The sequence below is a fragment of the Enhydra lutris genome, unplaced genomic scaffold, assembly GCF_002288905.1.
Source record: "Enhydra lutris kenyoni isolate GAN:26980312 unplaced genomic scaffold, ASM228890v2 scaffoldscaffold9, whole genome shotgun sequence".
NCBI lineage: Eukaryota > Metazoa > Chordata > Mammalia > Carnivora > Mustelidae > Enhydra > Enhydra lutris.
In genome coordinates this window covers 81,131,934-81,159,213 of record NW_019154093.1, presented here as the reverse complement: position 1 = coordinate 81,159,213, position 27,280 = coordinate 81,131,934, and the positions used below count along the sequence as shown (strand labels likewise).

At 40.8% G+C, this 27,280-nt stretch overlaps 2 protein-coding genes across 2 annotated transcripts in view; one reads left to right on the top strand and one right to left on the bottom strand.

The window, feature by feature from the left end:
• The window catches only part of LOC111143067 (WD repeat domain 3), a 30,005-nt gene extending 10,750 nt beyond the window's left edge, over positions 1-19,255 (bottom strand). The window contains exons 1-13 of the mRNA XM_022496517.1: positions 19,234-19,255; positions 16,200-16,401; positions 14,957-15,166; positions 12,675-12,793; positions 10,780-10,858; positions 9,620-9,715; positions 8,580-8,690; positions 8,284-8,385; positions 7,736-7,833; positions 6,523-6,630; positions 5,795-6,025; positions 3,510-3,603; positions 1,496-1,597 (exon numbers count right to left, since the gene is read on the bottom strand). Coding sequence (XP_022352225.1) covers positions 1,496-1,597; positions 3,510-3,603; positions 5,795-6,025; positions 6,523-6,630; positions 7,736-7,833; positions 8,284-8,385; positions 8,580-8,690; positions 9,620-9,715; positions 10,780-10,858; positions 12,675-12,793; positions 14,957-15,166; positions 16,200-16,370 — 1,521 coding nt within the window. The 5' untranslated portion in view covers positions 16,371-16,401; positions 19,234-19,255. The remainder of the gene's footprint in view (positions 1-1,495; positions 1,598-3,509; positions 3,604-5,794; positions 6,026-6,522; positions 6,631-7,735; positions 7,834-8,283; positions 8,386-8,579; positions 8,691-9,619; positions 9,716-10,779; positions 10,859-12,674; positions 12,794-14,956; positions 15,167-16,199; positions 16,402-19,233) is intronic.
• Positions 19,256-19,401: 146 nt separating this feature from the next.
• The window catches only part of LOC111143463 (ganglioside induced differentiation associated protein 2), a 65,605-nt gene continuing 57,726 nt past the window's right edge, over positions 19,402-27,280 (top strand). Inside the window, exon 1 of the mRNA XM_022497220.1 lies at positions 19,402-19,564. The gene's annotated coding sequence lies outside the window, so the exon portion shown is untranslated. The remainder of the gene's footprint in view (positions 19,565-27,280) is intronic.

Genomic DNA, 27,280 nt, shown 5'->3' with positions numbered 1-27,280 from the left:
GGTTCCTTCCTAACCCCTTTCATTGCTCTTTTGGGGCTGCTGCCACAGACCTAGCAGGGGCTAATGTAGACAGATGGTAACTAGTGTAAAGTTCTAGTTATACTTTTGTTCAGCATCAGAAAGACTCTGAACATTGTAGGGTTTCTTGCTCCACCCAAGAAAGCACCAATCAAAAGAATTTGCTATTAATTAACAAATTATATAAATCACATATATATATTTATATAAATATATACTTATATAAAAATACATAAATTAATTAATAAAATGGTTTGACAAATATACACAGACTGGAATATCAAAATAGGTTTATTCAAGTATTTACCTCAGAAAAGTATAAATTTATCCTGCAATGTCCCTGCTTAAAATATGTTTGAAACCGTTTCCAACATCAAGAAAATTAGTCAATACAATACAACATAGTATTAAAGTATAGAGAACTAGGGTCAGAAAACTAGATCTCAGGTGTTTATTCTGCCATTTGAGATTAGTAACATAGGAAACAACCTTCCAATGATCCTTAGTGTCACTGTGATGACAAAAACTATCTAGTTTACAAAACCATTATACAGATAACAATGAGACATGATGGACATAAAAATACTTTTCAGGAAGAGAATTCCCTACAAATGTATGTTACTACTATTTAAAAATTTTTTTTAAAGATTTTATTTATTTATTTGACAGAGAGAGAGATCACAAGTAGGCAGAGAGGGAGGCAGAGAGAGAAGGGGAAGTAGGCTTCCCACTGAGAAGAACCCAATGCAGGGCTCCATCCCAGGACCCTGAGATCATGACCTGAGCCAGAGACAAAGGCTTAACCCACTGAGCCACCCATGTGCCCTATTACTTAAATTTTAAATGCCATTTTGTTCTGATCCCAAATGGCATAACCACTCTAAAATTCCAGATCCCATTTTTTCCAAAAACGGTATCTACATTCAATGGACGAAGTTTCAACACTCTTGAGAAGATTCAAATGAACAGGCCACAATCTCTTATTATGGTCCAAAAAATACCTCAAAATGTTTTGAGCAACAGCACCATGACTTAAGTATACAGTTCTCCAAGGTGACTCCTCTGAAGGGGAGCACCCCTTTATTAACTTGAATCAATATTAGACTTATATGGTCATAGACATATAGACTAAAAGGGGAATAGGAAAGTCTACTCCATCCTCCGCACTATGCTGCCCAAGGAACTATTTCCTCTTAGGAAGTAGCACAAACCACTGGTGAAAACTCTCGAGGGTAAGCAATTGGATGCCATGCAGCTGGCGGTCAAGAGCAGCTCAACGAGAATGCACTTGATAATGACAGCTATTCATATTATCAGGCACGTGATACGCCATCAGCATAGGAAATTTAAAGATCAGATAAGAAGAGGGCTTTCTTCTTTAAGAAATCCCAAAGAAATCTTTGTTAGGCAGCAGTAAAATCTGATTTAAGAAACGGGAAAGTACTCTAGTCCAGATCCTAACATCTGGTTTCGTTACCTGATCTGGAGAGAGAGACAAGGACCATAAAGCTCCATCATGTGCGTCTATTGTCTCCAGCAGATTTCCTGAGGCCAAGTCATAAAGCTGCAGCTTTCCTGTCTGAGGAAGGCACAAAATGAACACAGCTCCAAGAGCACGCCCACGACCTCCAAGAGTCATGCCTACACAGCTTACGAAAGATTTCATAGCCGACCAGTGACCATGTGGCCGACGGCTTAGCAAATGGATCCCACATGCCCCCTCTGTGCCTCCTGTCTGAACAGATGCCGTGGACGTGCTGGGTTAATTCTGGCAGGGCTGCTCGGCAGCGCGACGACGGAACCGTGCAACCTGGCAGTCCTGGCCTCTTGTCACATTTGCTGGTTCTCCAACTTCACAAGGGAAATAGCATGGCCAGAGGCAAATCAGAAGACACACAACAGCAGATACACCTAAAAACCTTTCAAGTTTAATAAACTTTAACCGTAACTGGCTTAACCATCTAGTTTTGGTTTCCTTCTCTAGAATACACTGACAATTTGAAATAAGTAACTACCTATGATGCTAGGGAGAGCAAAAAACAAAACAAACAACACAAAAATGCAAAAGCTTAGAAAACAATGAGTCACACTTCCTGCTTAGAACTTGGCTAATCAAGAACAAAAAAACAAAAAACAAGAAAAAAAAATTTTTTTAACTAAATAAATAAAAATAATGTGATCGTAGTGCCAGCAAGGCATACACAACGGCAAAGCCTCCTCTATGATGGTCTTCTGCACATGGGGTGGCAAGAGTGTAAGGAAGACCTGATTCCCAGGGCTGCCTGCCTCTGGCTCTGTTGATGAATTCACCTCCAATAGCTTGTTTTCTCATCTATAAAATGGGGTTTATAGCACCAGCTTCTCAACGTGTTTGTGGGCATGAAATGATACCATGTACATTAACTGCCTTGCATAGAGACTGGGCGGGGATCTGCATACTGCACTTTAGTCATATGGGTAGACTTCGAAGATATTCACGAAATGTTCTAACAAAAACAAGAGAGGGGACATTCGCCAAAAGAATGAATGACAAACGAGAGAAACTTGTAATTGGAATTTAATGTTCATTCCCTGACAGTGACTCTAAAATCTCTCTGGTTTATTTTAACCTTTTAGCTGGGCAAAAAATACCCATTGTGACACACAGGTTTTCTCATAAAACAATTGTATATAATGACTAATCCTTGCAAAGCACTTTTCAAAGTATTCCAAAGACCTTATTTCATTTTATTCTCACTGCTATTCCTATTATCAGTCCTTCTGCTCCCAGCTCTTATTTACTCATTATTCACTGTGAGCTAGTTTCTGTGGTAAGTTCTTTCTGTAGGGTGAGGTGGGTTGTTTACCTCATTTTACATGAGAAAACCAAGGCCTACAGGGGCAACTACCTTGCCCAAAGTTCTCACACCCAGTGAGTGGGAAATCTAGAATTCAAACCTAGGCCCACCTAGTGCAAAAGCCACTGTCAAAAAGCACGTGTTGTCATCCTGTTATAGAGATAAGGAAACACACTAAAACAAGTTCTGGGACTTGCAGCAATTTACCCATTCTAAAAGGGGGAGAATCTGAATCCAAATCCAATGATCTTACTGGCAAGTGGCAATGAGGACTAGTCAGTGTGTCTTTACTGAATGCTTCTACCTACCAAGCTGGACACTAGGTACTCTGTATATTTTATTAGTCTTCTCAAATCGCAATTACACATGTGCTCGTGAAGAGATGCCTCAAAGGCCAGCAAAATATGAATGACAGTTCTCTCAAGGTCATGACTGTCATTTCCTTCCTCACAGTCTGACATAAGGTTTGATTTTTTAAAAAACACAAAGAAAACAAAACGAAAACGAAAACCCCTCAAAAAATGGCAATGAACTACCAACTTATTATCCAGCTCCCATTCATTTCCAATATGCAAAAACAGGAACCAGAGTTCTCAAACGATTTTAAGAATATTGAGTAGAAAAGCCTCCAAAACCCAAGAAGTCTAAGTTTACCTTTGTTCCTATGACCACCTGCCTATCACCAGGCACGAAGAACGAGCACAGCGCATATTCACAGGTCATTGTGCGGATACATTGTAGTGTGGCCCTGTGAGGAAGAAGTAATAAAGAACCGCATGTTAGGAAAACCTGCTTCCCCGTCTTAGAGGTCAGCGCACTCGTTCAATACACACCTAGCCACACAGAGCTCGGCTCATACCCAGTTAGAGTCAAGAGAGAAAAATTTAAGTGGCATCTTTTTTTTGGGGGGGGGGCTCCTAATCCTAAGGAATAGTATATAAAATCGGGACTCTCCCCCCCAAAAAAAGCATCTGCCGGGCTCAGTAGAGCCCAATGTGCCACCACAAAGAAGTAAATGAGTCCAAAGGATTACAAATCTAATTAGCCTATTATGAAATATCTCTACAAGTTCATTTTATTGGACGATAAACATTCATCCCTTCAACAGATGTACATCAAATGCCCACTTCATTCATCACTTGCTGAATGCCAGATGTTAATCTAGGCACTGAAGGTTTAACAGTGAGTTAAACAGTTAAACAGCCCTGAAGCTTGTAAGCCCTCACATTCTTTAGCAATGAGACAAGCACGCACCACACCGGTCTACCAGGTGACAGCAGGAGCTGTGGAGAAACAACACTGGGGGCAGGAGAGGAGGAGAGTGAGGGTGGACGACAGTTTCAGGCACAAAGAACGGGAGTTCAATCCCCACAACAGGGACACGTTCTTGCTGTGTTTTACAGGCACAGAAAAGCTCAGTGGGCTGTAATACAGCAGAAGAGAACGGGGGCAAAAGGTGAGGTCTGTGAGCACTTTGGCTTCTAGGCAGAATGAGGTGGGGCTACTAGGAGTGGTGCCACTTCCATTATGAAGATCACACTGGTGGCCGTATGGACAAGAGACTCCAATGGGGCATGCAGCGGGGAGACCTGCCAGGAAGCTATCACAACCACTCCGGGGAGAGGCAATGGCAGATGAGTGGGGGTGGCAGCAGAGGGGACGACACGCGCTTGGACGCTCAGTTCTGAAGCTGGAGCTGCAGGATCTGCTGGTGTCCTAGACCTAGGAGAGGAAAGAATGGCCACAGCATCTAGGGGAGAACAACTGGAAGGACGGGGAAAGTCTATAGGAGCAACAGGTGGGGAGACCATGGTAGAGAAAAGATCACAAGCATGGTTTGGGCCATATAAAAAATGGAGCTACCCAATCAGACAGCCAGGTGGTGACGCAAACGGAAGACTTGGATGTAAGGGTCTGGTGTTCAGGGAGAGGCTAAGGCTAGAGGAAGAAATTCATGCGTCGTCAGCTCAGAGAAAGCTCATAAAGTGAGTAGACAGAGAAGTGGTCCAAAGACTCTGCCCTGAAGTATTCCAACACTCAGAGGTCAGAAAGGTTAGCAGGACCCAGTACAGAGAGAGGGAACGGCCAGCAGAGGAAGAGGAAGTAATGAGAGTCCAACTGCTTCAAAGAGGAGAAAGTTATCAACTCAAGGAAAAGAGTGCCACATGAAGCTTACGGGTCACTGGATTCAGAAATATGAAGATCACTGATGAGGTGACAAGAGCTGCTGTGGTGAAAAGGTGGGGAAAGGCCTGATGGGAGACAGATGAAGACAGAACAGAGAAAAGAAATTAGAGGACGGGTTGTAACCAGAGAGACTGAGGAGGAGACAGGGCTATTAACTTCTTTTCAGATGGGCGGAATTAGAGCATACTTGTATGCTGCTAGAAACGATCCCACAGAGCGGGAATGTCAAAGATGCAGGAGGACAACAGCCAGCAGGCGAGCAGAGACAGGACCACAGGTGCGAGTTGTGGCTAGCGTTGGTTAGGCGTACCAACATAGGAACAGGAGGGAAGATGGACTACATGGGTATAGATGCAGGTGAACTGCCAGATATGCTGGGAGCACATGAATGTTTTCTAGATGATTCCTTTTTTCAGTGAATTAGGAAGGAAGGTCAGCAGCTTAAAGGTGCTAGAGGGATTTGCGGCTTGAGGAGAGAAGAGGTATACAATAGTCATCTAGGAAAGGAATGAAAAATTACAGTAAAAATACTGGACAGCACTAAGAGCCTACTAGAATTTAAATAGTAGGTGGCTTATTTGTGTGTTTTCCTCTAGCCAACTACAGTGACAAAGTTTTTTTGCACCAAATTTAAAAAAGCAATTACACTCCATAGGCCCACAATCAAGAGATACCATCAAGAGTACTGGAACCTCACTCACACGGGAGCCAACAGGACTGGATAAAACCAGGGAGAGCACCATTTCACAAACCTGTTCCATATCTTCACGGACTCTGCAGCAGCTGAAAGGACAGCAATGTTGTCGGAGCTGAACGACAGGGTCCGCACGTCGCTGCGGTGACCCCCGATAGTGATTCTGCTTGTCCTGACGGGCTGAGGAGCAGGCGCAGACGGCTGCAGCGAATACGACTCCACCAAGTTGTTCTGCAGCAGGAAGACTGCCTTCAGCTCTCCTTGAGGTGAATGAATGAAGTCAAAGGATCTGCGTGAGAAAGTAATTTATAAACGTTCTCTCCACCATCTTCACTCACAAGGTTAACTGCTTCCAGTAGAAAGGCTTCACGGTGTCCTCAACCTATGTGATGTTTGAGCAAGTATAAAGAGTTTCACAAAAAGTGCTCTGCGTGTTGGACGGTAGGCCAAAAACAACTGGGCTCAGGTACTGGATCTGATGGGTTTCTTGCTTTTATGTATGTAATTTTTCTAAGTGACCTTAAATGTTTTGGAGCATGGGGTATACATTTTTCTTTTTAATCGGCAGCAGGAAAGAAAACTAAACAAATAGAAACTGTTATTATAATAAAACCAACGAGATGATGAATAAGGTCCATGGTGAGGGCAGGCATGCCATGATCACTGTCTCCAAATATGTAATTTCTCCAGACTGCCCAAAATTAGCATGAAAAAGCCAATACAACTTTGCAGCTCACTATCTCTACAATATTGCTCAGGCACTTCAGATACTACACTTCTACTCACTTGATTTTGGCAGAAGTTTTGATATTAGTCACCCGCTGGATTTCATCTTGCAGAGTCATCTCAACACTGACTTCAATGTCTTCCTCTTCCCCTTTGGAAGAATTTAATCTATAGGGGGATTAAAAAAAAGATGATGACTTTTCTAGAAGATGCTTTGCTATTACGTGAGCCAAATTGTGGCTCCACGACCAAAAACCTGTGTGATCCTGGGAGAGCCCCTTAACCACACAGGACTACCATGAGAATTAGATAATGAAGTGTATGTAGTTTGTGAACTACAGTGACATAAAATGTCATTCCATTTAATCGGTATTCTCGATAAGTGGATTCTGAAGGGAACAGCCCATAAAATTTCTTGGGGCAAATAAGTTTTGTAATTCAAACTATTCCAATGAAATGTACCTGGTGAACTTTTCTAACTTCAGGACTTTTTAGAAGATAATTAACCTGCACTTATGAGTCCAACTATGTCAAATAAACCAAAGGTAAAACAAGGTTTGCCAAGGTGACTTTTTCTTTGAGCCCTGATAAATTTTAACCACCGAGGAACTGATTTCTTTGGTTACTATAGTAATCTGTTCCAAGCTGATGTTGCCTCAAATGTCTATTCTATAGTCCTTCTCTTCAGAGCCCCCAAGGTTAGCATTATGTGACTCAACTTCCTTCTGTCTGGGTTGCTGGTACTGAAGACACCTGCTGGCTTGAGAACTAGAAATCATTCAGATGCTACTTTTAAAAAATCTGTATAGCCTTTCTATGTGGTTCTGAGCTCACGACTCAGCAACATGCTAATTATGAAGCTGTGGAAATGTAAAACGTGGACTCCCAGCACTGCAAACATCTTCTCTAGCTTTTAAAAGTAACTGCTGGGGCGCCTGGGTGGCTCAGTGGGTTGGGGCCTCTGCCTTCGGCTCAGGTCATGGTCCTGGGGTTCTGGGATCGGGCCCCGCGTCGGGCTCTCTGCTCCGCGAGGAGCCTGCTTCCTCCTCTCTCTCTGCCTGCCTCTCTGCCTACTTGTGATCTCTGTCTGTCAAGTGACTAGGTAAAGTCTTGAAAAGAATGAAAAATAAATAAATAAATGTATTAAAAGTAACTGCTAACAGAGTAATTACTTCTTTAAAGAAGCCATAGTTTTTCTATCAGTACCAAGTGGCCCATTCAAGATACTTTATTAATAGTAAATATTTAAAAAAAAAAAAACAAAAAAACACACTTTGCTTTCTTTCTAGCTTTCTTCATCTTCTTATCCATTTTCTTCTGAACTTCTGCTTTGGAAAGGATGCAGAACACTTCTAGCACAGAATCAGTTCCCTAGAAAGGGGAAAGTCGATGTGAGTCCAAGAAAGGCAATTTATAATGTAGCTTTTTCTTAGTAAGACCAAAACAATAATGTTCCTTTTTCTTCCCCTATGGGTTGTATTACCTTGGACAGCTGCCTACCTCTGGGACGGCCGTCTCATGTGTAAAGTGGGAATACCACTTCCTACTCACAGCTTTGCTCTGAAGACCAAATAAGAAGCTAGCTAATGCTTTTAAATTGCTCAGAAAAGCATGCATTTAATGCTTGCTAACAATAAGAACAATAATATTAACTATTACTGTATTATGCTAATAGAAGCTAGGGATTAAGTCTACCCAGCAGCACATAATGAATTATTAAGACAACTGAGGGAAAATTAATCTCTACACGGAATATAAAATAAGCACAAGTCTCTGAAAGAAATAGCCCCATCCCTGTTTTCTCTGACAACTGGTACTCACGTGGCAAGCTAGAATCCTGCCTGTCCTGTCGACCGCAAGGTTCACAACTCTGTCCCTTCCCTCCCGCATGATAGAACCAGCTTTTCTGCATGTAAGGATGCGCTATGGAAAAAGAAAGGGAGAAGACCAAAGTAAAATGTAAGTTGTCAAACCTATGAAAAAGTACAATTCTAAAGAGATGCAGGTGACAAAGATATTCCCTATAAGGACAATAATTGTGAGTTTTTAAATAAAAAATCTCCAATTCTCGCTTTTCCCATTGACTCAACACAAATGAGGGTAAGACAAAGAATTACATCCTCAGGAGTTTCGTCTGTCTCCAGGGCGCCATCCTCAGGCTGTGTGTCCTGTATTTCAGGGGAAGTCCCTTTGCTTTTCTTGGGCTCTGGTTCTTCTAAGTCTGCCACCTGTTTTATAAAAATGGGAAAATAGAAGCTGAAACAATGTGTTCCAGGAGATGTCTCTTAACCCTAATGACTTAGAAATCCATTCTTATGGCCACGAATAAGTGCTCTCTTTGACCAAACCTCTTCAGCTGTAGGACACTTAACCAGAGTATGTTAAAAGCTGACTACGCCAAATGCAAACAAAACAGTATTCACTATGCTATCTCCAGTAACTTTCCGAAATACACGGACTATGGTTTAGTAACCTAGTAATTTAAACTGAGGTGAAAAAATGATGACTGATTCTTCATCAACTTTAAAACTTTCTTATGTGAAAGAACTGCCATATTCTGGAAGAAAGATGCCAGTCTGGCACAGAGAACTACAAAGGCAATCCAGACATGAAGAAAAGATAAAGCCTAGCCTACTACAAAAGAACCCACCAGAATAGCTACAGAACACAACACTACACACCTAACTCCAGCTAAACCTGCAGTCCATAAACTTTTTCCACACAAAATCTTTGAGGATCTGAGAAAGTTATACTTCTTCTCAGAACATATGTTTATACACAGACACAAATGTTACACAGATTTTTGTCTGAGGGGAAAAGGTCCCAGATATCCTGAAGTCCATCCATGGACACCCATAGGTCCAAGAACTCTGGGCTAAGAACCCCACAAACTAAAACATTAGCATCACCAGAAGGTGTAAGCCTAAAAGTAGCCTTCTTAGAGTTCAAATAAAGGAGGGTAACTAAACTAATGAAGAAAAAGTTCTGATTAGTTTTAAAATGCCTTCTAGTGCTATGGGAAGTACTCAGTAGTTACAACTGATTCAAAATTCAATGAGCCTGTAACACTGCTAAAACATGGCATTGCCTATGATGAAAAAAAAAAAAAAAACAAACCAAAAACAAACAAAACAAAACAAACAAAAAAACCAATTACCTCCTGTAGATAGGCTATGTCCCAAGCCCTCAGCTCACTGTCGGAAGCCCCAGTAATGAGTCGCTTGTCTTCTGATACCAGCACCAACCCCCACACCTACAGAGTATAAAAAGATTCAAATAATATGATTTTTAGGAGACTCTAGGATATATGATGTGACATCCAAAAATCTAAGTATACTATCTGTAGTGAAATCTGACATTTGCAAAGCCTAATATTAAGGTAACCCTTTCAAAATACACTAAGAGAAACCTTGGAGCGCCTCAGTGGCTGTCTGTTAACTGTCTGCCTTCAGCTCAGGTTATGATCCTGGGGTCCTGGGATCGAGCTCCGTGCTGGGCTCCCCGCTTCTCCTCTCTGTCTGCCACTCTACTTGTGCGCTCTATCAAATAAATAAATAAAATCTTTAAAAAAAAAAAAAGAGAGAGAGAGATCTCACTTTTGGAAAGAAAACATGGCCTGTGGTAGAACTGTTGATTATGCAGTGAACTAGAAGTTTCTCTGTAATTTCCTACCCTTAAATTTAGATAATGGCTGTTCAGCACAATTCCTAACTAGAATCCATTCAAATGAGGATTTTAAGTCCGGTATTTCTTTGCTTCAGCCATACCTTGCAAATAGAAGGCACCCCACTGATATCTATGGGATAATTTTAAGCCTCAAATATTTAAGAACAATGTAAAGTATTGTTGCGAATCAACAGTCCAAGAATCTAATTTGCTTTTGGCATCAATTAATTCCAGGTACGGTTTTGAAAGCCTGCTATGAGCAAAGCATGGAAGAGGATGCAAAGACATAAAATATTCCCTGATCTCTACTGAAAATGTCTATGTTCGAGCAACTATTATAATGACTAAGATTTGCGGTTTACACATCATGGGGCCATGCACTGTATATACACTGGCATTAAACCTATCATCAAAAAGGTGAATACGTTATCTAAAATCAATGAAACTCATATTCATGTATTAGAAACTTATCCGAGGCCGATTTCTACTAACCACCAGAGTAGCTCTATCTGCTCCAAACCTCTCCATCTCTCAAGACAACACATGATGATTACTAGGAGCAGTAAAAACAAAGGGCCATGAAAGGCCCAGGGAAGAAAACCATCTTTTTGCCTTGCCATTCTTTCCCTGGGCCCGTGACCTTACATGTACCTCGGTTCGATGGCCAACCATTGTTTTAAAGCAGTGCTGGGTATCAAGGTCCCACCATTTCACCATGGTATCTTTTCCACTGGAAAAAAGAAACGGGAAAAATCTTATTAGGAAAAATCAGTAAATGGGAGGTCAAGGACTCAGGTGGTGTCTTCAGGAAAATATGTATTTTTTTTTTTAAATAAAGAATCCTAACATTCCATTATTAGGTAGGAAATACAATATTTCACCTGTAAGTACAGAAATAACTTTGAATTCAGAATGTCAAGGAACATAGACACTGACCTGTGGCCCATTATCAGAGCACCCACATTCCCCCACTGACTGACACAAATCTCTCACCTCTCTTCTGTGCCAATCTCCCATGTCCAGCTGGTCCCCACATCCTGAAAATGCCTCCTCTGTGAGGTCTTGACTCCTTCCAATCCACTTCTGTCCACGAACCTGAATTTAAGTTCTACTGCCTGAACTATTTTCATAGCTTCTTTTCCAGTCTCGTTGTCCATTCCCTGTGTCTTCATTACATCTAATAAACTATCAGATAATCTAAGTTTTTTTAAACTTCCACTAGCTCAAGGTTCTCTACAGAATCAAAATCAGGCTCTTTAGCACCATTTTAAAAACTTCTCATTCATTGGCTCTGAGTCTCCCTGCCAATGAGCTCTACTCTGGCCTCAAATGCCTCTCCCCTGCTTCCCCATTAATATAAATCTAACATAATCCTCCTTCATGACCAAACTGGGAAAAAAAAAAAAAAAAAAAAAAAACCCCAAAAACATGATTTATAAAGTCCTTCCTATACAATCCCACCGCATTGTGTCATTTCCTTTCTTTGACACAGCTGACCCCTGCACGACGAGGAGGCCAGGGGCACCAACTCCCTCACCCCCAGTATAGTCAAAAATCTCCAAATACCTCTGATTCCCCCAAAACTTAACTACTCGCAGCCTACTATTAATCAGAAGCCTTACCAGTAACATGAACAGTTCATTAACACATATTTTGTATGTAATAGTCTCACAACAAAGGAAAGAAAATATTAAGAAAATCATAATAGAAAACACATTTACAGTTCTGTCCTGGATTTATTGAAAAAATAAATGCATACAAGCAGACCTGACAGATTCAACCCTGTTGTTCAAGGATCAACTGTTCCCTAAGCTAAATGTGTATATTCTTTTAGAACCTTAGTCATTCTTTCACAGAATCTGTGTTACCTGACAACACACCAATGTGCCTTCCATCCCACAAGAACTAACACACCAATCGTATGGCATTCAGTGCTCCTTCACAACTGCTTCGGAGTCATTACTAGGGTTCTTCTAGTTACTGCTGGCAAACCTTAGGATCCCAAACTTTCCTGAGTGGCTATTCCTTAGGACGGATAATTAGTTTGAACCATATGAAACTACTGGTATTTGACCTATTATGTTTGACCTACACAAATGGAAATTCCAAATGGTTCAACCTAATAGATGTTCAGAAGGCCTACATACAGAGTATGTCTGTTCTCAAGAGGCAAATTGAACACTTGTTATTCACCTCTGCTCACTGCTCCACATTCTGTTTTCCCGACTTTCTAGGGATTCAGAAAACGGATAGCTCATTCTATAAAAGGCATGTCAAAGTTTAAGGAACATAAAAAAGCTAATACCAGAGGATAAAAATGACAAATCAGAAAAGGGAATTAAAAATGCCAGACATAACTCTATGGATAGCTTCTTTGATACTACTGGGGAGAAGAGGGAAGGAGAGAGGAAAGCAGAGGGCAGAGGCTAACACATGAGCCTGAGGGTAATGCGGACAAATGAGCAAGGAATGACCCAAATTCTGTGTTTGAAACCTTCTCTGATGCATTTACATAGAAAAGAACTGGAAATGAAACTGTTATTTACCTAGTAACCAGCAGATTCTTTTCTCGTAGAAACAGTGCTTGTGTGATGGCGTCCTTGTGCCCCTTAAGACGGTAGAGGCCGCTTTCATTGATCACATCCCACACAATAGCATCTGTGTCCTAAAGGGATCAGGTAATACAGCAGAATTTTCTTTACCTCATCAGATCTCAACAAATAATATTACAGAGGTGATCCTTGTAGAAAATTTGGAAAGCACACAGAAAAGTTTAGAGGGAATAAACAGCCTTTAATTCCACCATCTATACTGTTCCAATCCAACACTGAGGTATTTTCAGAAAACTGGGATCATGCTATTGATACCATTTTATAACCCTCCCCCTTTTTTATCCATTTTAAAGTATTTCCATTTTTCCATGTCCTTCCAGACTGTTCTCATTTTCAATGATCACAAAATAATCCTAAAGCTATACCATAATCAATTTAAACATCTTTGAACTTTAGCCATTTAAGTAGTTGTCAATTTTCCATTATAAATATGTGGAAGTGAATGTTCTTATACATAAATCTTTGTATATACCTTGGGTCAGAATAAATACTAAAGAAGGAAATTCTTGGGTTAAAAGGTATTTCTATTTTTAAAGTTTGTAATTCATCACGACAAGGTGATCTCTTTAAATTTCACCAATCAGGGGCACCTGGGTGGCTCAAAGGGTTAAAGCCTCTGCCTTCGGCTCAGGTCATGATCCCAGGGTCCTGGGATCGAGCCCCGCATCGGGCTCTCTCCTTGGTGGGGAGCCTGCTTCCTCCTCTCTCTCTGCCTGCCTCTCTGCCTACTTGTGATCTCTCTCTGTCGAATAAATAAATAAAATCTTTAAAAAAAAATTTTTTTTCACCAATCTACAGGTCTACAGGTCCACCAGGGATATGAATGACAAGGCCAGTCTTGCCATCTCCTCAGCTCTGGATATTATTAGTTTCTCAAAAACCATTGCCAATGTCAGAAGTTACAAATGCTGTCTCGGTAGTTATTGGATTTACATTTCTGAATACCAATGAGAAACTGTGTCCATGCTCTGTGGGGATTACTGGCCACTTAGACCTCTCTTGAACTGTTGAGTCTTATCTTTCTTCTTCCTTTGGGCCTTACTTTTTGTCTGACTGTAAGCTATTAAGAGATGAAGGATATTAATCCTTTTTATATTGAAAATATTAAATACTTTTTTCAATGTCCTTTCACTTTTTTTTCCAGAAATAACTGACGTATATCGCCGTGTTAAGTCTAAGGACTACATATGGCATGATGACCACAACAGGTTTAGCTAAAATCCATCTTTTCATATAAACAGAATAAAAAGAAAAGAAAGAAGATAAAAGAAAAAAAAATATTCCTCCTTGTGAGAACTCTTAGGACTTATTCTTAACAACCTTCCTATTTCTCTTAAATGTACAAATGTTTCAAATCTAAATATTCAAATCTATCACCCTTTTCCTTTATAATTTCTTTCTTTGCTGATAGGCTTCAAGTCCTTTTGATATAAAGACCTATTTTGAAAGCAGATTAGCTTAATACATTTTAAATGATGACTTCATAATGCATTTTAACACCTGAGAGCTCCTAAAAAATATCTGCCTCTGGGGGAAAAAAAAAATCTGCTGCCCTCTTTTATTATTCCTCTTTCTCAAATTTCTGGTGTTTTTGATTTACTTGTTTTCCATATACCCTTATAAATAATTTGGTCATGTTCTTAAAACAACAACAACAAAACCTTTTTGGGATGCGTACTTACATTGCTGTAATTCTATAAATTAACTAGAAAACACTACCATCTTTGTCTTCCCATTCAAGTACCTGATTCGTATCTCTATTCAGGTCTTCTGTTACATTCTTCAGTATAGTTTCACAGTATTTTTCCGTCACTTAAGATACTATTGTAAATGCGATCTTTAACATTGTATTTTCTAACTGATGACTCTGAGACATAGGAAAGCTACCAATTTTTATGGCAAAGAACGACTGTTTTGTCCTCCTTGTCCCATCTGTTTTTTTCCCCGATTTGAGTAGCACGTCTACAATGATGTTACATAATACTTATCAGAGGCATCCTCATCTTGTTCCTATACTTAACAGGCTTAATAGACAAGCAACAAAATGAACCTCCTAATTCATACTGACCCTCCTCCCTTCACTTCCACCATCTATATGGTTTTGTACACCAAAGACCCACTGATTCACCCAACAGTTTTTGTGAACAATCTGCTTCAGCATAAGTCTTATACTCCTTCACTAGATTAAAATCTGGGCACCTGATTCAAGGTCTCACCTTGGACCCAGAAGCCAGCCTGCCCCCTAGCTGATCGTACTTCAAGGAAGTGATGGCTGCTTTGTGTCCATTGAAGGTCACATTTCCTTCCCCACTCAGGAGACTGAAGATTCGGATAGACCCATCCTCATAACCAACAGCTAAGTGCAGCCCATCTGGGGAGGGACACAAGCAAGTGACTTCTTGTTTAAGTCCCTGAAGGATAAGGATCTGAAATCACAAGAATCATAAACAACATACAGGTGGAGTTAAGTGCATGATTAAAGGAAAAATGTGGAAATAATCAGAGACAATAAAAATAAGAGCATTAATAATTCCAAATCATTCTTTAAATAATAATGAAATTCTGCAATGCATCTCAAGTTCTTTCATGTAGGAATTATTATTTGTACAGGGCAACGAAACATTCAAGAAAGGGTAAAATTATTTTCTCCAAAGCTCTACATCAGCGTGGTATGTACAAAAATTTCCCAAGTGATATATTACTAAATCCTTATCCTAAGTTAATACCAAATGATATTCCATCAAGGGTTATAAGCACATCTATGCTTTAACTGAGCCCCATCTTGAAAGAAACCAACCTGTATGGCACTAGGGTGCTACACGGTTTACTCCAAGAAACTGGCTGGCAACAAGTATCAAAGTATTAATATCTTGGGAGTCACACAGTGACTGGGCAAAACTAAAATGCCTATAATTTGGTGTGGTAGAAATGGCAGGCTTAGGGAACTTAGCAACACAAAGTGTCAAAGCCTAGTTTAACAAACTTGGGCCTCCTCTGTTCAATAAAAAAAGGTTCCACCACCACAGCTGAGTATTATTCCTTTTAAATGCCGAAAATTTTATAACTAGCAGTGAGGGCAGGTAAAAGAACTTGAAAAATAAAGAGCTGGTAGAGAACACCAAACGTGTCTGGAATTGTGATTACAAAAATTACCTGTAGATACTACAAATGGATACCTAAGACGTAAGCTCCTATTCGGTCATGGCTTTCAGAATTTAGATTTCAGAATTTTTCAGAATTTAGTGCAGAAAAAAAACAACAGAACCTGATACTGGGCTACCTAGAAGTAGTCCAAAGAAGAAAGATTTCTCTTTTAGAGGTACATATATTAAAAAAAAAAAAAAAAAAAAATCAATCAATCAATCAATCTGTGCATTGATTGTGCAATCTGTCCACTTCGACCTCTCCATCCTCAAATACCTATAAGTCAGTTATCAACCTAGTTGATCTCTGGCTTACCTTCTCTCCTTTCCTTAAGTCCCAGATGAAAACATGTTCGCAGGCTGGTACTGCCACATAGCGTCCTTTTTCACCACGAAGTGTCACAAAGACAATATTACCTTTTTGGCTGCCAATAAGGCCAAAGACTGCACTGGCAACATAGCGTAGGTACTGCTTCGTGAGCCCCATGTTATAACGCCTGATACTGCAAGCGAGGCAGCTGTGCACACACACATAAGAGTCAGTTCATTGGGTACCTCGGTTTTGCTGGGCTGGCAAACACCATTTAACATGTGATTAAAGCATGTAACTTGTGACTTCTTAACCTTTATTTACTCTGAATAAGGCACTGACATAGATACCTAGACATCATTTTGTATCTGCTGCTGACTCAGCATTTAAGCCCTCATTCCTCAAGCTTCAAATTGGTCACCCTGTTATGCCCACCTCACAAATAACTAACACGTGGCCTTAATGCAGCTAAACAATTTACTTCTGTTCATTCAACCACCATCAAAGTTTTTATACCGAGATTGACAAGATTGAGATGGAAAACGTTTATAATGAATTACTGTAATCCTACTACCTAGATAAAGCACTGTTTTAGACACTGGAGTGTTGAGTAAAATAAAATCCCTAACCTCGTGGCACACATCCAGCACAGTGAGTCTCAAACACTAGTATGTATCCGAATCACCTGTGGGCCTATGAAAACAGACTGCTGGGAATCACATCCACCAAACCTCCCCAGTGCTTCTGACTCAGTAGGTCTGAGGGGGTCCCAAGATTTTTTTTTTTTCCTAAGAAGTTCCTAAGCGATGCTGTGGTTGTGTGGTTTCTCACCTGAACTACTGTTCTAGTACATGTAGGTCCTTCTTTGATTCCCAATCAGGTCAGCTACCTACCCTTGGCACAGAAAAATGATAAAGCAACTTGGCATATAATTTTTGAAAAATGCCTTACTTAGTTCTCACCCTAAATCAAATTCACTGAAAACACTGTTTCTGGATAAAAAAGACAAAAAATTAAAGAGATACTAAGTCAAGCCTGTCTGGTCTTGATATGAAAGAGTGAAAAGTGCTCCAAACACCCATGCAACTTAAAACAAACAAACAAACAAACAATACTAGACAGCAGTTACACCCTTTTTTGGGAAGCTGATTTTTTGTTGTTGGTTTTTACATATGGTTTAACTCGACAGGGTCCATTTCTGATTACACTTGGTTTTAGCCTACCTTAACAGAAAAATATTCAATGCCAACTCTCTTTATTATTTTCTTTTAGTAATCACTGACTTTTCCTCATCTATGAACCAACAAAAGCCAGGTAAAAATCAAGGTAAGAATATTAACATGGTGATAATGCTGTTAGCCTAAGCCATTTGATCAACTCTTCCCCAATTCCTTATTCCTCCAGCCCCTCTACTGTAGTTCTTCCTCTTGGTAGTCTTTGGCCATCTATCAGTTCTTTCCACAGTATTTTCCTTGGAGACTTCACAAAGCATACATAAGCGCAGGGACACCTACACCTCTATTTTCAGTCCTGTCCATGTACGTGAATACCAGTGATAGAATTCCAAAAACTTCCATGAGATATCCATCCAAATACCTTGCAGCATCACACTGAACATGGGTAAAACCAAACCTACCTTGCTTCCTGACCCCTTCATTTTTTCCTTATTCTAAGACACACACTCCCCCTTGCCATTCAGGCTCATAAACCTTGTATGTAACCTTGTATGAGCAAACTTTGGCTCATTAATTAAAAAAAATATTATAGCAGCCAAGCCTTAAAGAGTATTTACTATATTGATATATTAAATGTATACACCTGAGTAAACATACGTAGTCATTTAATTACAAATAGTAATTGAGTTAATTAAAAGGGTTAACATATGCAAAACACTTAGAGAAGCATCTAGGGGCACCTGGGTGGCTCAATCCATTGAGCCCCAGACTCTTGTTTCCACTGGGGTCATGATCTCAGGGTTATCAGATTGAGCCCAAAGCTCAGTGGGGAGTCTGACTGACATTCTCTCCCTCTGCTCCTCCCCGGCTCACACTCTCTCTAAAATATTTTTTTAAAAATCATGTAGAATATTGTAAATATAAGGATAAAAAATTCTTCACAATAACCTTACAAAGTGGGTATTCTTAACTCCATTTTACAGACAAGGAAACTAAGCAAAGAGATGTGAAATAACAAGCCCAAAGTCATTTACCCAGTTTTAAGTGCCAAAGCCAGGTTCCAATCCTCAAATTCCAAAATTTGTTCTTTTAACCTCTAAGCCAAACTGCTTCTCTCTGCCTCTGTTCTCTTTTTTGTCAGAAGCTTCCACCTAATTCATTGGTTTTCTGAAGTAGGATTCTTTTCTCTTTCCACTTTCTGTTCCAGCTCTTTATCACTGGGTTCTTGTCAGGTTAGTTGGTTTCCTTCCCTGTCCTGACACCTTGCTTCCTTTATACTGTTCCTCTCACCTAGAATAACGTGCACTATCATGTCATCCTATTTTATCAAATCGGTGTTAACCTCTGAGGTCTACTTCCTCCGAGGCCAGACTATCCTCGTCGCCTTTTCTATCGCCTCAATGTTTAAAGTTATCTTCCATACAACTTGGAACTAGTCACATGCACATATCTTACCGCCTTTTGGAACCAGGTCACGACCTAACCTCCTTCCGCGACCTACCTACCATCCCAGCTTCCTACCTACAGAGCCTGAAAATATGTTTCTAAGATGCACCGAGGGGCTAGGGTGTAGTAATAGACCTGTCAGACGTCCCTAAACCGAGTCTTCAGTCAGGACAAGCTGAGGGGCTGCTCCGCGCACGGATCGTGCTGTCCGGGCATCCTAGGGAGATCTGGTCCACGCACCAGCCCCGGGAGTTAGCGGGAGGCCGCCGGGGACGGTAGGTTCCCAGTCGCCACCCTAGCAACAGCCGCCAAGGGCCCCCGCCTCACCTGATGCTGGAGCCACGGAGGCCTCAGCCAGGACCACGCAACTGTGAGCGAAGAGCAAATGCGACCGAACGCCATGCCCTTAAAGTACTTACCTTGGCCTCCACGAGGTTAAGAGCCACCTGGACCCGCCTACGGGACCTACCCCTTCCGGGTCCGCTTCGGTACCCACTTCCGCCCGTCATTCCTTTTGCCTTCGCTGAGGAAATGACGTAGGAGGTCTCTGGTTGGTGAGGGCCCGCGGGTAGCGGAAGTCGTTGTTTCGCTACTCAAAGCTCTTGCAGCTGGTCAGTCCAGCCTCTTGGGACTTTGACTCGCCTGACCGCGGAGCTCCTGACCAGGGGTGTCCGGGGATGCCGCTCGGACGCTTTCTACGAGGAGCTTAAACCCGCCCCGCTGCCGCCCGGATGGGACCGCCGGAGTGCTGTGAGAACCGGGACTGGCACCGGGGCCGGGAGGGAAGGCGGGGCGGAGCGGGCTGGGGGCGCGGCGGGAGGCTCTGAGGACTCCGCCGCGGCTGAGGGTGCGGGCAGAGAGGATTAGTGCTGACCGCTCTCTGGAGGAATGAGCCTGCCGCTTCTTCACCAGAGGTTGTCTGGCTCCTCTGGCCCGCGGCGCTGTCGGGAACAACCTATCGAAGAGAAGAGAGAGGGTAGGCGGACCTGGGCACCAGGGATAGTGGTGCTGGAGTCACCAGGGAGGCACGCGCCCTGATGCAGGTGAGATAGGGCGGCTGGGACCCTTGCGGGTTACTGTCCCAGGGTCGAGTGTGATTTGCCGCGCGTGTGGACCTGGCGTTCCACAAACCGAGAGCAGCTCGAGTCAGGGCTGGGTTAAGGCGCTAAGCCCAAGATGCTGAGTCGTCTGGATCCCCGCAGTCCCTGGAGTGACATTGGTCTGGCTGTGTGTTTCCGCTCCCTGGCCACTTGAAGGGGAAGTGACCAGGGCTGACTCCTCCTTGCTTGGTAATTGAGGATTAGGTGCTCTGTCACCAGGTAGAAATTAGCTTTTCTCTATTGCAGCTCTGTCCGCTTCTGTTCTTGGGCTGTACAGAAATGTTCAAAGTGAGTTCCGATGTCTGTAGTGGTGGAAAATTAAAGCTAACATATTGCTGTACAAAAGAAATAAGTCTCTGCCTTCGCTTATAGGACAATATATCCGCAGCCAACCTAGAAATTAGACTTTTATCTAAATTATCTGGTTATTTTCAGATGTTTCTTGAGTTCTTTTTCCCCCGTTTCTTGAGATCTTAAGACATGTGCAGCCAGTCTTCCACAGTCAAGAAAATTGCAGTAGTGAATGGATATGTTGAGACCGTAGATAGACGTTGTAGGTGTTTTGAAACAAGATTACTGTGGGTTGGATGAATGAGAAGGGAGGAAATTGTGGCAACAGACTATTTTTATAATAAATTTCATGGAGAAAGGAAACATTTAGGTGGGTGTGTATGGTAAGTATCTCCCGTAGGACATGCGCATTGTATTATTATTGGGGAAAAAAATGTGTGCTTCAGTAGAAAACTGCATAGTCTAGATTCTATCTAGAAAGCTATGCCAAGAAAGCTATTTTACAACTCTGTGAACTATAGAAAACTAATGATCAGTTCTGTACTTTGAACAGGTTCATAAGCAAACACTAAACCTAGTAAATCAATATTAAATAACTTCTGTCTGTGGACATGCAGATTCTGTACTCTTAGAGATTCAGTGGAACTTATGTTCTTATACATTAATTTCAGTATTCCTGATCTGTTAATGTGTTCAGTTTTAGGATTCCTTTTATCTACCACCTGACAGGTTCTCTTTTGAGTTAAATAAAATGTTGAACACATTTTCATCTTTATATTTGAATGAGTCATGATTCTACTTAAAAAAATTCCTTTTAATGTTACAAAATATTACGAGAAGGGACAATCACAAATGGAAAAGATAATTTTAATAAGAGTTGGTGTAAGAGCAACTGTGTGCTAAGATAATGCATCTTATAAAATTCCCAAATCATACAGTTTTTAAAGAGTATAATCCTAATTTTTAAGTTTCAACTTGTTCAATGTATTAATACTTATAATTAAGACATGGTAAACTTTTAGTATGAAGGTGGTACTACAAACTCACATTGGAGCCTGTACTTTGGATATTTTTGAATGACCATATTAAATTTGATCTGGGCTATTGATACTGCTTAGAAATATTTTTGCTATACTGGATTTATTGTTGGCATATCTAACTGCTTCACCTAAGTAACTTAAACACCTAAGTAACTTTAAAAAAGTTTATTTCCATTTGCATAGGATGAATTTTAATATTATAATAGATTTGGATGGAGGTATTATACACAAAAATCTAATGTGCCCTGAAGTTTTAAATATTGAAATACAAGGCATAAAAAATGGTAAACCTGTAATTTATCTCTTTATACTTTTATCCAGGCCTATCTAATCACTATACCCATTTTGTAGAACAAGCAAACAGATTTAAAGTTCTGTTTTTCTCTTTTAAATGATACCATTTTCTATTTATCCAGACAAAAACTGGGCTATGTCGAGATAGTAATCTAGAGTATTCTGATTCTTCCTAGTCTTAAACAATAAAAATCTAACCTCTCTACCAATCCAGTTATTCATATAAAGCATTATTTAGAGGACTTCTTAAACTAAAAGAATGAAAGACTTTTAAAAAAATGAGCATTTGGGGGCATTGTGGGTGGCTCAGTGGGTTAAGCCTCTGCCTTCAGCTCAGGTCATGATCTCAGGGTCCTGGGATCGAGCCCCACATCGGGCTCTCTTAGCAGGGAGCCTGCTTCCCCCTCTCTCTCTACCTGCCTCTCTGCCTACTTGTGCTCTCTCTTTAAAAAAAAAAAAAAAAAAAAAAGCATTTAACCTAAATGTTTACAATATTTGAGAAAAAGACAAGCCACAGAGTAATGAGAATGGTTTATACTCATTATTCGTTTGTATTATAAAGGATATATGGAGAGCTCTCGTTGTCTTTAGGTCTTCATTCGTGAAGATACTGAAGGTAACCCTTAACATAGTATGGCTAAAAAAATAGATATGATCCATTCTGGAATCTTCTGTTTGCCTCATGTAGACTTTTTGAACCTGGACATGGATGTCTTGCCTCAGGAGCCTTTAATACTAAGGTTTAGTGTTTGCTTATGAACCTGTTCAAAGTACAGAACTGATCAACTGATATTCAGTGGAAAGTCTTGCTTTAGGTATAGTAGCCTTCTCCCCGCCTCACCTGATTACTCTGTATTATCACTGGGATTCTTTTTTTTTTTTTTAAAGATTTTATTTATTTATTTGACAGAGAGAAACACACACAGTGAGGGAACAGAAGCAGGGAAGTGAAAAAGGGATAAGCAGACTTCCCACTGAGCAGATAGCCCTATTCGGGGCTTGATCCCAGGACGCTGGGATCATGACCTGAGCCGAAGGCAGACGCTTAATGACTGAGCCACCCAGGCACCCCTATCCCTGGGATTCTTAATCTGAGTCTGGGAATCTTCTCAAATTTATTTGCAACTCTTTGCCTCTATGAGCTCCTCAGATGCTCACATTTTGAGTAGTAAAAAGGTCTTGACTTCTTACGTGATTCTCAAAGGGATCTGTGACCCCAAGAATGTTAAGAACCACTGTACCTTAAGTATCAGGAATCATCGGGGGCGCCTGCGTGGCTCAGTGGGTTAAGCCTCTGCCTTCAGCTCAGGTTATGATCTCAGGGTCCTGGGATCGAGCCAGGCATCAGGCTCTCTGCTCAGCAGGGAGCCTGCTACCCCCTCCCCCCGCCTGCCTCTCTGCCTACTTGTGATCTTTCTCTCTGTCAAATAAATAAATAAAATCTTAAAAAAAAAAAAAGAAGTATCAGGAATCAAATTTTCCTGCCTAGCTTGGATTTGCTGTGTTGGAGGAGAAGGGACATTTAAATCTCTTTTTGGTGAGAGGATCAATTGCAGCTTAGAGATGGAGCTGAAAAGGAATTTACCCTTTATTAAATGTCATGACACTTTCTATATAATGCCATTAAACTTTGAGAGCTCTCAACTGTATTTATTACTCAGTAAGTACACAATATCTTATGGGTGACAATGACTTTTAAGATCTGGGAAGAAGGGACATCTGGGGGCTCAGTCATTAAGCATCTGCCTTCAGCTCAGGTCATGATCGCAGGTCCTGGGATCGAGCCCCACATCAGGCTCCCTGCTTGGTGGGAAGCCTACTTCTCCCTCTCTCACTTCCGCTTGTGTTCCCTCTCTCACTGTGTCTTTCTCTGTCAAATAAATAAATAAAATCTTTTAAAATAAAAAAAGATCTGAGAGGAAGTTCCCATAAATTATATGGACAAGAGGTGATTAGAAATATAAGAGAACCACCAGTAGTGTACTGTCAAAGTAGGTAATAGAATTTCAGAGAAAGAATGATCAATAGGTAATGCAACTAAAATGTGGTTAGTTCCTGGATTTGACATTTGGTCAATCATTTTAGACCTTGAAAGAGCAGTTTTAGCATTGTTAAGTGATGGAGGTAAAACTGCAATAAGTTAAAAAAAAAACTGCAATAAGTTGAATAAATGGGAGAAAAGGAAATAGAGCTGCAAAACAGATTATGGTTATAAAGTTAAATGATAGAATGAGGAGTTTCATTGGTGTCTGAAGAAGAAATGCAGTAGGAAATTTTTTTGAGGGTAGGAGGACCTAGGGGATGGAGAGATCAGATATTGTTAAGGGGGAGTTAAGACATTCTGTTACAGGAGAGCTGATGAAAGGGAGTAAAATGTATAAATGAAGGCAGTTTGGCAGGTTTAAAGTGTGGCTCCCAGATGTGCCCTTACCTCTGTAAAACTCTTATACTTTTGGTCTCAACTGTCACTTTGTGGAAGAGACATTCTCTGCTTCTCGAAATTCTAAATTAGCTTTCCATCTTGTTCTTCTTTACAGAACATTTCTCACAGATTTTAACTATGTATTTCTGTGATTATGTATATTTGTGTGATTTTTGGGAGCCACACTTTTTGTGAGTCTGTCTCTTCCATTAGAGTCTCCATACCTAACAATACTTGAATAAATGAGTGCCTGGAACAAATAAGCATTTATTATCTTGCGTTTTCTGTGGGTCAGGAATTCAGTAGCAGCTTGCAGTGAGGATATCAGCTGGGCTGAAGTCATTTGAAGCCCAACTAAGGCTGGAAGATCCAACGTGATTCCTTCACCTGCCTAGGCATTGATGCTGGTTGTTGGCAGGAACCCTCAGGTTCTTCCCATGGGGGTCTTTCATGGGCTGCTTGAATGTCCTGCATCATGCAAGCACTCCAAGAAAGAGCATGATAGCTTTTATGACTCATCCTTGGAAGTCATATGCAGTCATTTCTGCAGTGTCCTGTTGGTTACAGGGGTCAGCCCTATTCATTATAGGAGGCAGCTATACAGGGGCATAGATATCAGGAAGCAGGTATCATTGAAGGACATCTTAGAGGATGTTAACCACAGATGCGATATAGTATAGCATAGAGAGTCACCCAAGAATTATTAAAACAGTTTCATAATAGTGTTGTTGGAGGGTCCAGCTGACCTTGGAAAGCATGCATTTGTCTTGGCAGCAGACAGGATAATTACTGATTTTTTTTTCTAGTAGCATAAGAGCAGGATTAGAGAAGACAGACGTTGGATTGATCTAGGTGTTGGGGATTAACAAGTCATTTCAAGAGCAGACATTGAGATAAATAAGTGTATCTTAATTCAGCAGTGTGTGTTTGGTTTTTTAGAGTCTTTGACAGCACGTGTTTTAATCTCTGCCACACATGGAGACATCTTTATCTCAACAGTGGTACAGGTGACTTTCACATGGGCTCTGAGAAAGTTGTAACAATTTTTATTGTGCTTTGCTTTGAATTCTCACAATAACCCTAGGAGTGTATTACTCTTATTTTTGAAATAAGGGAACCCTGGCGTAAGTCAAGGATAGCAGAGCTGTTAGGTCCTAGACCAAACTCAGGCCTGCTAACAGAACCCCAGCTCTCTCATTGCACCACCCTGCCTCTCCCTCGCAGTATAATTACATATGGAAATATTTATCTCAAAATACTAAAGAAGCCAAGCTCAAAACTGTACATAATCATTTCACCTATCATAGAAAAAGATAAGAACTCTATTAAAGTTTGGGAGTTTTTCCTTTCTTAACTTTTTTCCCTAAAATGTTCTATAAGTGAGTATTACTTAGAAAAATTATTTTAAAGAATTGTGTCCTGAAAGTACTTGAGTTTGCAAAATGAAAACTAAGTTTAATGTTTAATGGAATTTTTATATTATAGTTAAGAAGTTTTAACATGGGGCGCCTGGGTGGCTCAGTTGGTTAAGCAGACACCTTCAGCTCAGGTCATGATCTCAGAGTCAGGATCCTGGGATCAAGTCCCACATTGGACTCCCTGCTCAGCAGGAGTCTGTTTCTCCCTCTCCCTTTACCCCTCCCCCACTTGTGCTCTCTCTCCCTTTCTCTCATGCTCTCTCTCTCAAATAAACAAATAAAATTTAAAAAAAATTTAGCATGAGTCATTGTCCTCAACAATCTGTGAATAATTTTTTAAAGTATTAATTTCTGCAAAGTGTCATTCCATTGAGCTTCAGGTGGTTCAACCATGGAAAATAAATGTAGTCTCTTTTTGTCCGCTATTCAGCTTGTCCAGCTCAGGTTTGAACACTTTTTAACAGATCAACAGATTTCGTGGTTGCCTCCAGTTTCAAAGGCCAATGGATGGACTAAACACCAACTTCTAGATAAAATTAGTTTCTTTATTTCAATAATCTCAAAGGAGTATTTTGTATCAAACAAGAATAATTTTCTTACATAGTTTTATAGTGGTATAATCTCTAAGGCCTTTCAGAAATTGTTAAGTGATCACGTTTCCTACTCCATGTGCTGGTACAGGAATTAACATATTGTGCCTGATCCATGGTTCATTCCACTTAGTATGTCACACTTCTCACCAAGAAACACCAAGGAATTAGATGTAGAAAGGCATGTTTGTTCTCCTTGCCTCTAACAATAAACATAAGGATCACACAGAAAAACTTCTCTAACAAGTTCACACGGCAGCTTTCATTCCCTAATTGTCTGTCTGCTCAGGGTTACCAGTGACCTTTACCTTACCAAACCCACTAATCAATCCTCAGTCCTGTTACTCAACATTTCAGTAGCATTTACCCAAACTGATCCTTCTCAAGCAATCCTCAAAATGCGGTCTTCACGTTGCTTTTAGTCTGCCATACTTTCCTGGTATTCCTTCCTGTCTTATCAATCCTCTGTATCTCGCTTTTTTTAACTTGTCCTCTTTGCAGCCTGTAAGTTTTGCCTTAGGACTCAGTCTTCTGATTTCGTTTCTCCTTTTGTATTATGTCTCTTGGTAATCATGTCCAGTGTTCCCATAGCCTTAAACACCACCCGCAGGCTGAGTCTTCCATATTTATTTCTGTAGCCCGATCTCTCCTCTAAGCTCTAGCCTCATATAGCCAGTGTATGTCTGACGTCAATACTTGGCCGAAGGAGGAGCATCTCAAACTTCATACACGCAAAAACACATGAGGAAGAATGACCTTGATTGTCACTCCACTGAACAGTCTACTCCAGTCTTCCCCTTCCCTGTAAATAGAATTAACATCTACTCAGTTGCTCAAGCAAGAAATCGAGGAGTTACCTTACTTTTGATTCTGTTCTTTTCCCTCACCCTTCATATTCATTTAGCAAGTCTTGTTGACTCTACCTTCAAAATGCATTCCAAATCCAATCATTTATCATCGACTTCGTCACCATCTCACCTAAATCCCTGCAGCCATTTTCTGCTCTGGTCTTTGGTTGTACTCTCATCCCTACTGGATCTCACTGTAGCTTGAGTAATCAGACCAAGTATTATCTATATTAAGTCATTCCATTTGTCAAGATCCTCTAACAGCTTCCCCCCATATTATAATAAGACCAAACCTTCTTATGGCTTACACACTGCATCATGTAGCCTTTCCCTCTTGCATTACCCTCATCACCTACCATTTATAAGCTAGCTTATTCTGTTCTATCCAGATCAGTTTCCTTGCCCTTCCCGGAAGACATAAGCTCCTTCCTGCCCTTTGGGCCTTTTCTCTCACTATTTCCTC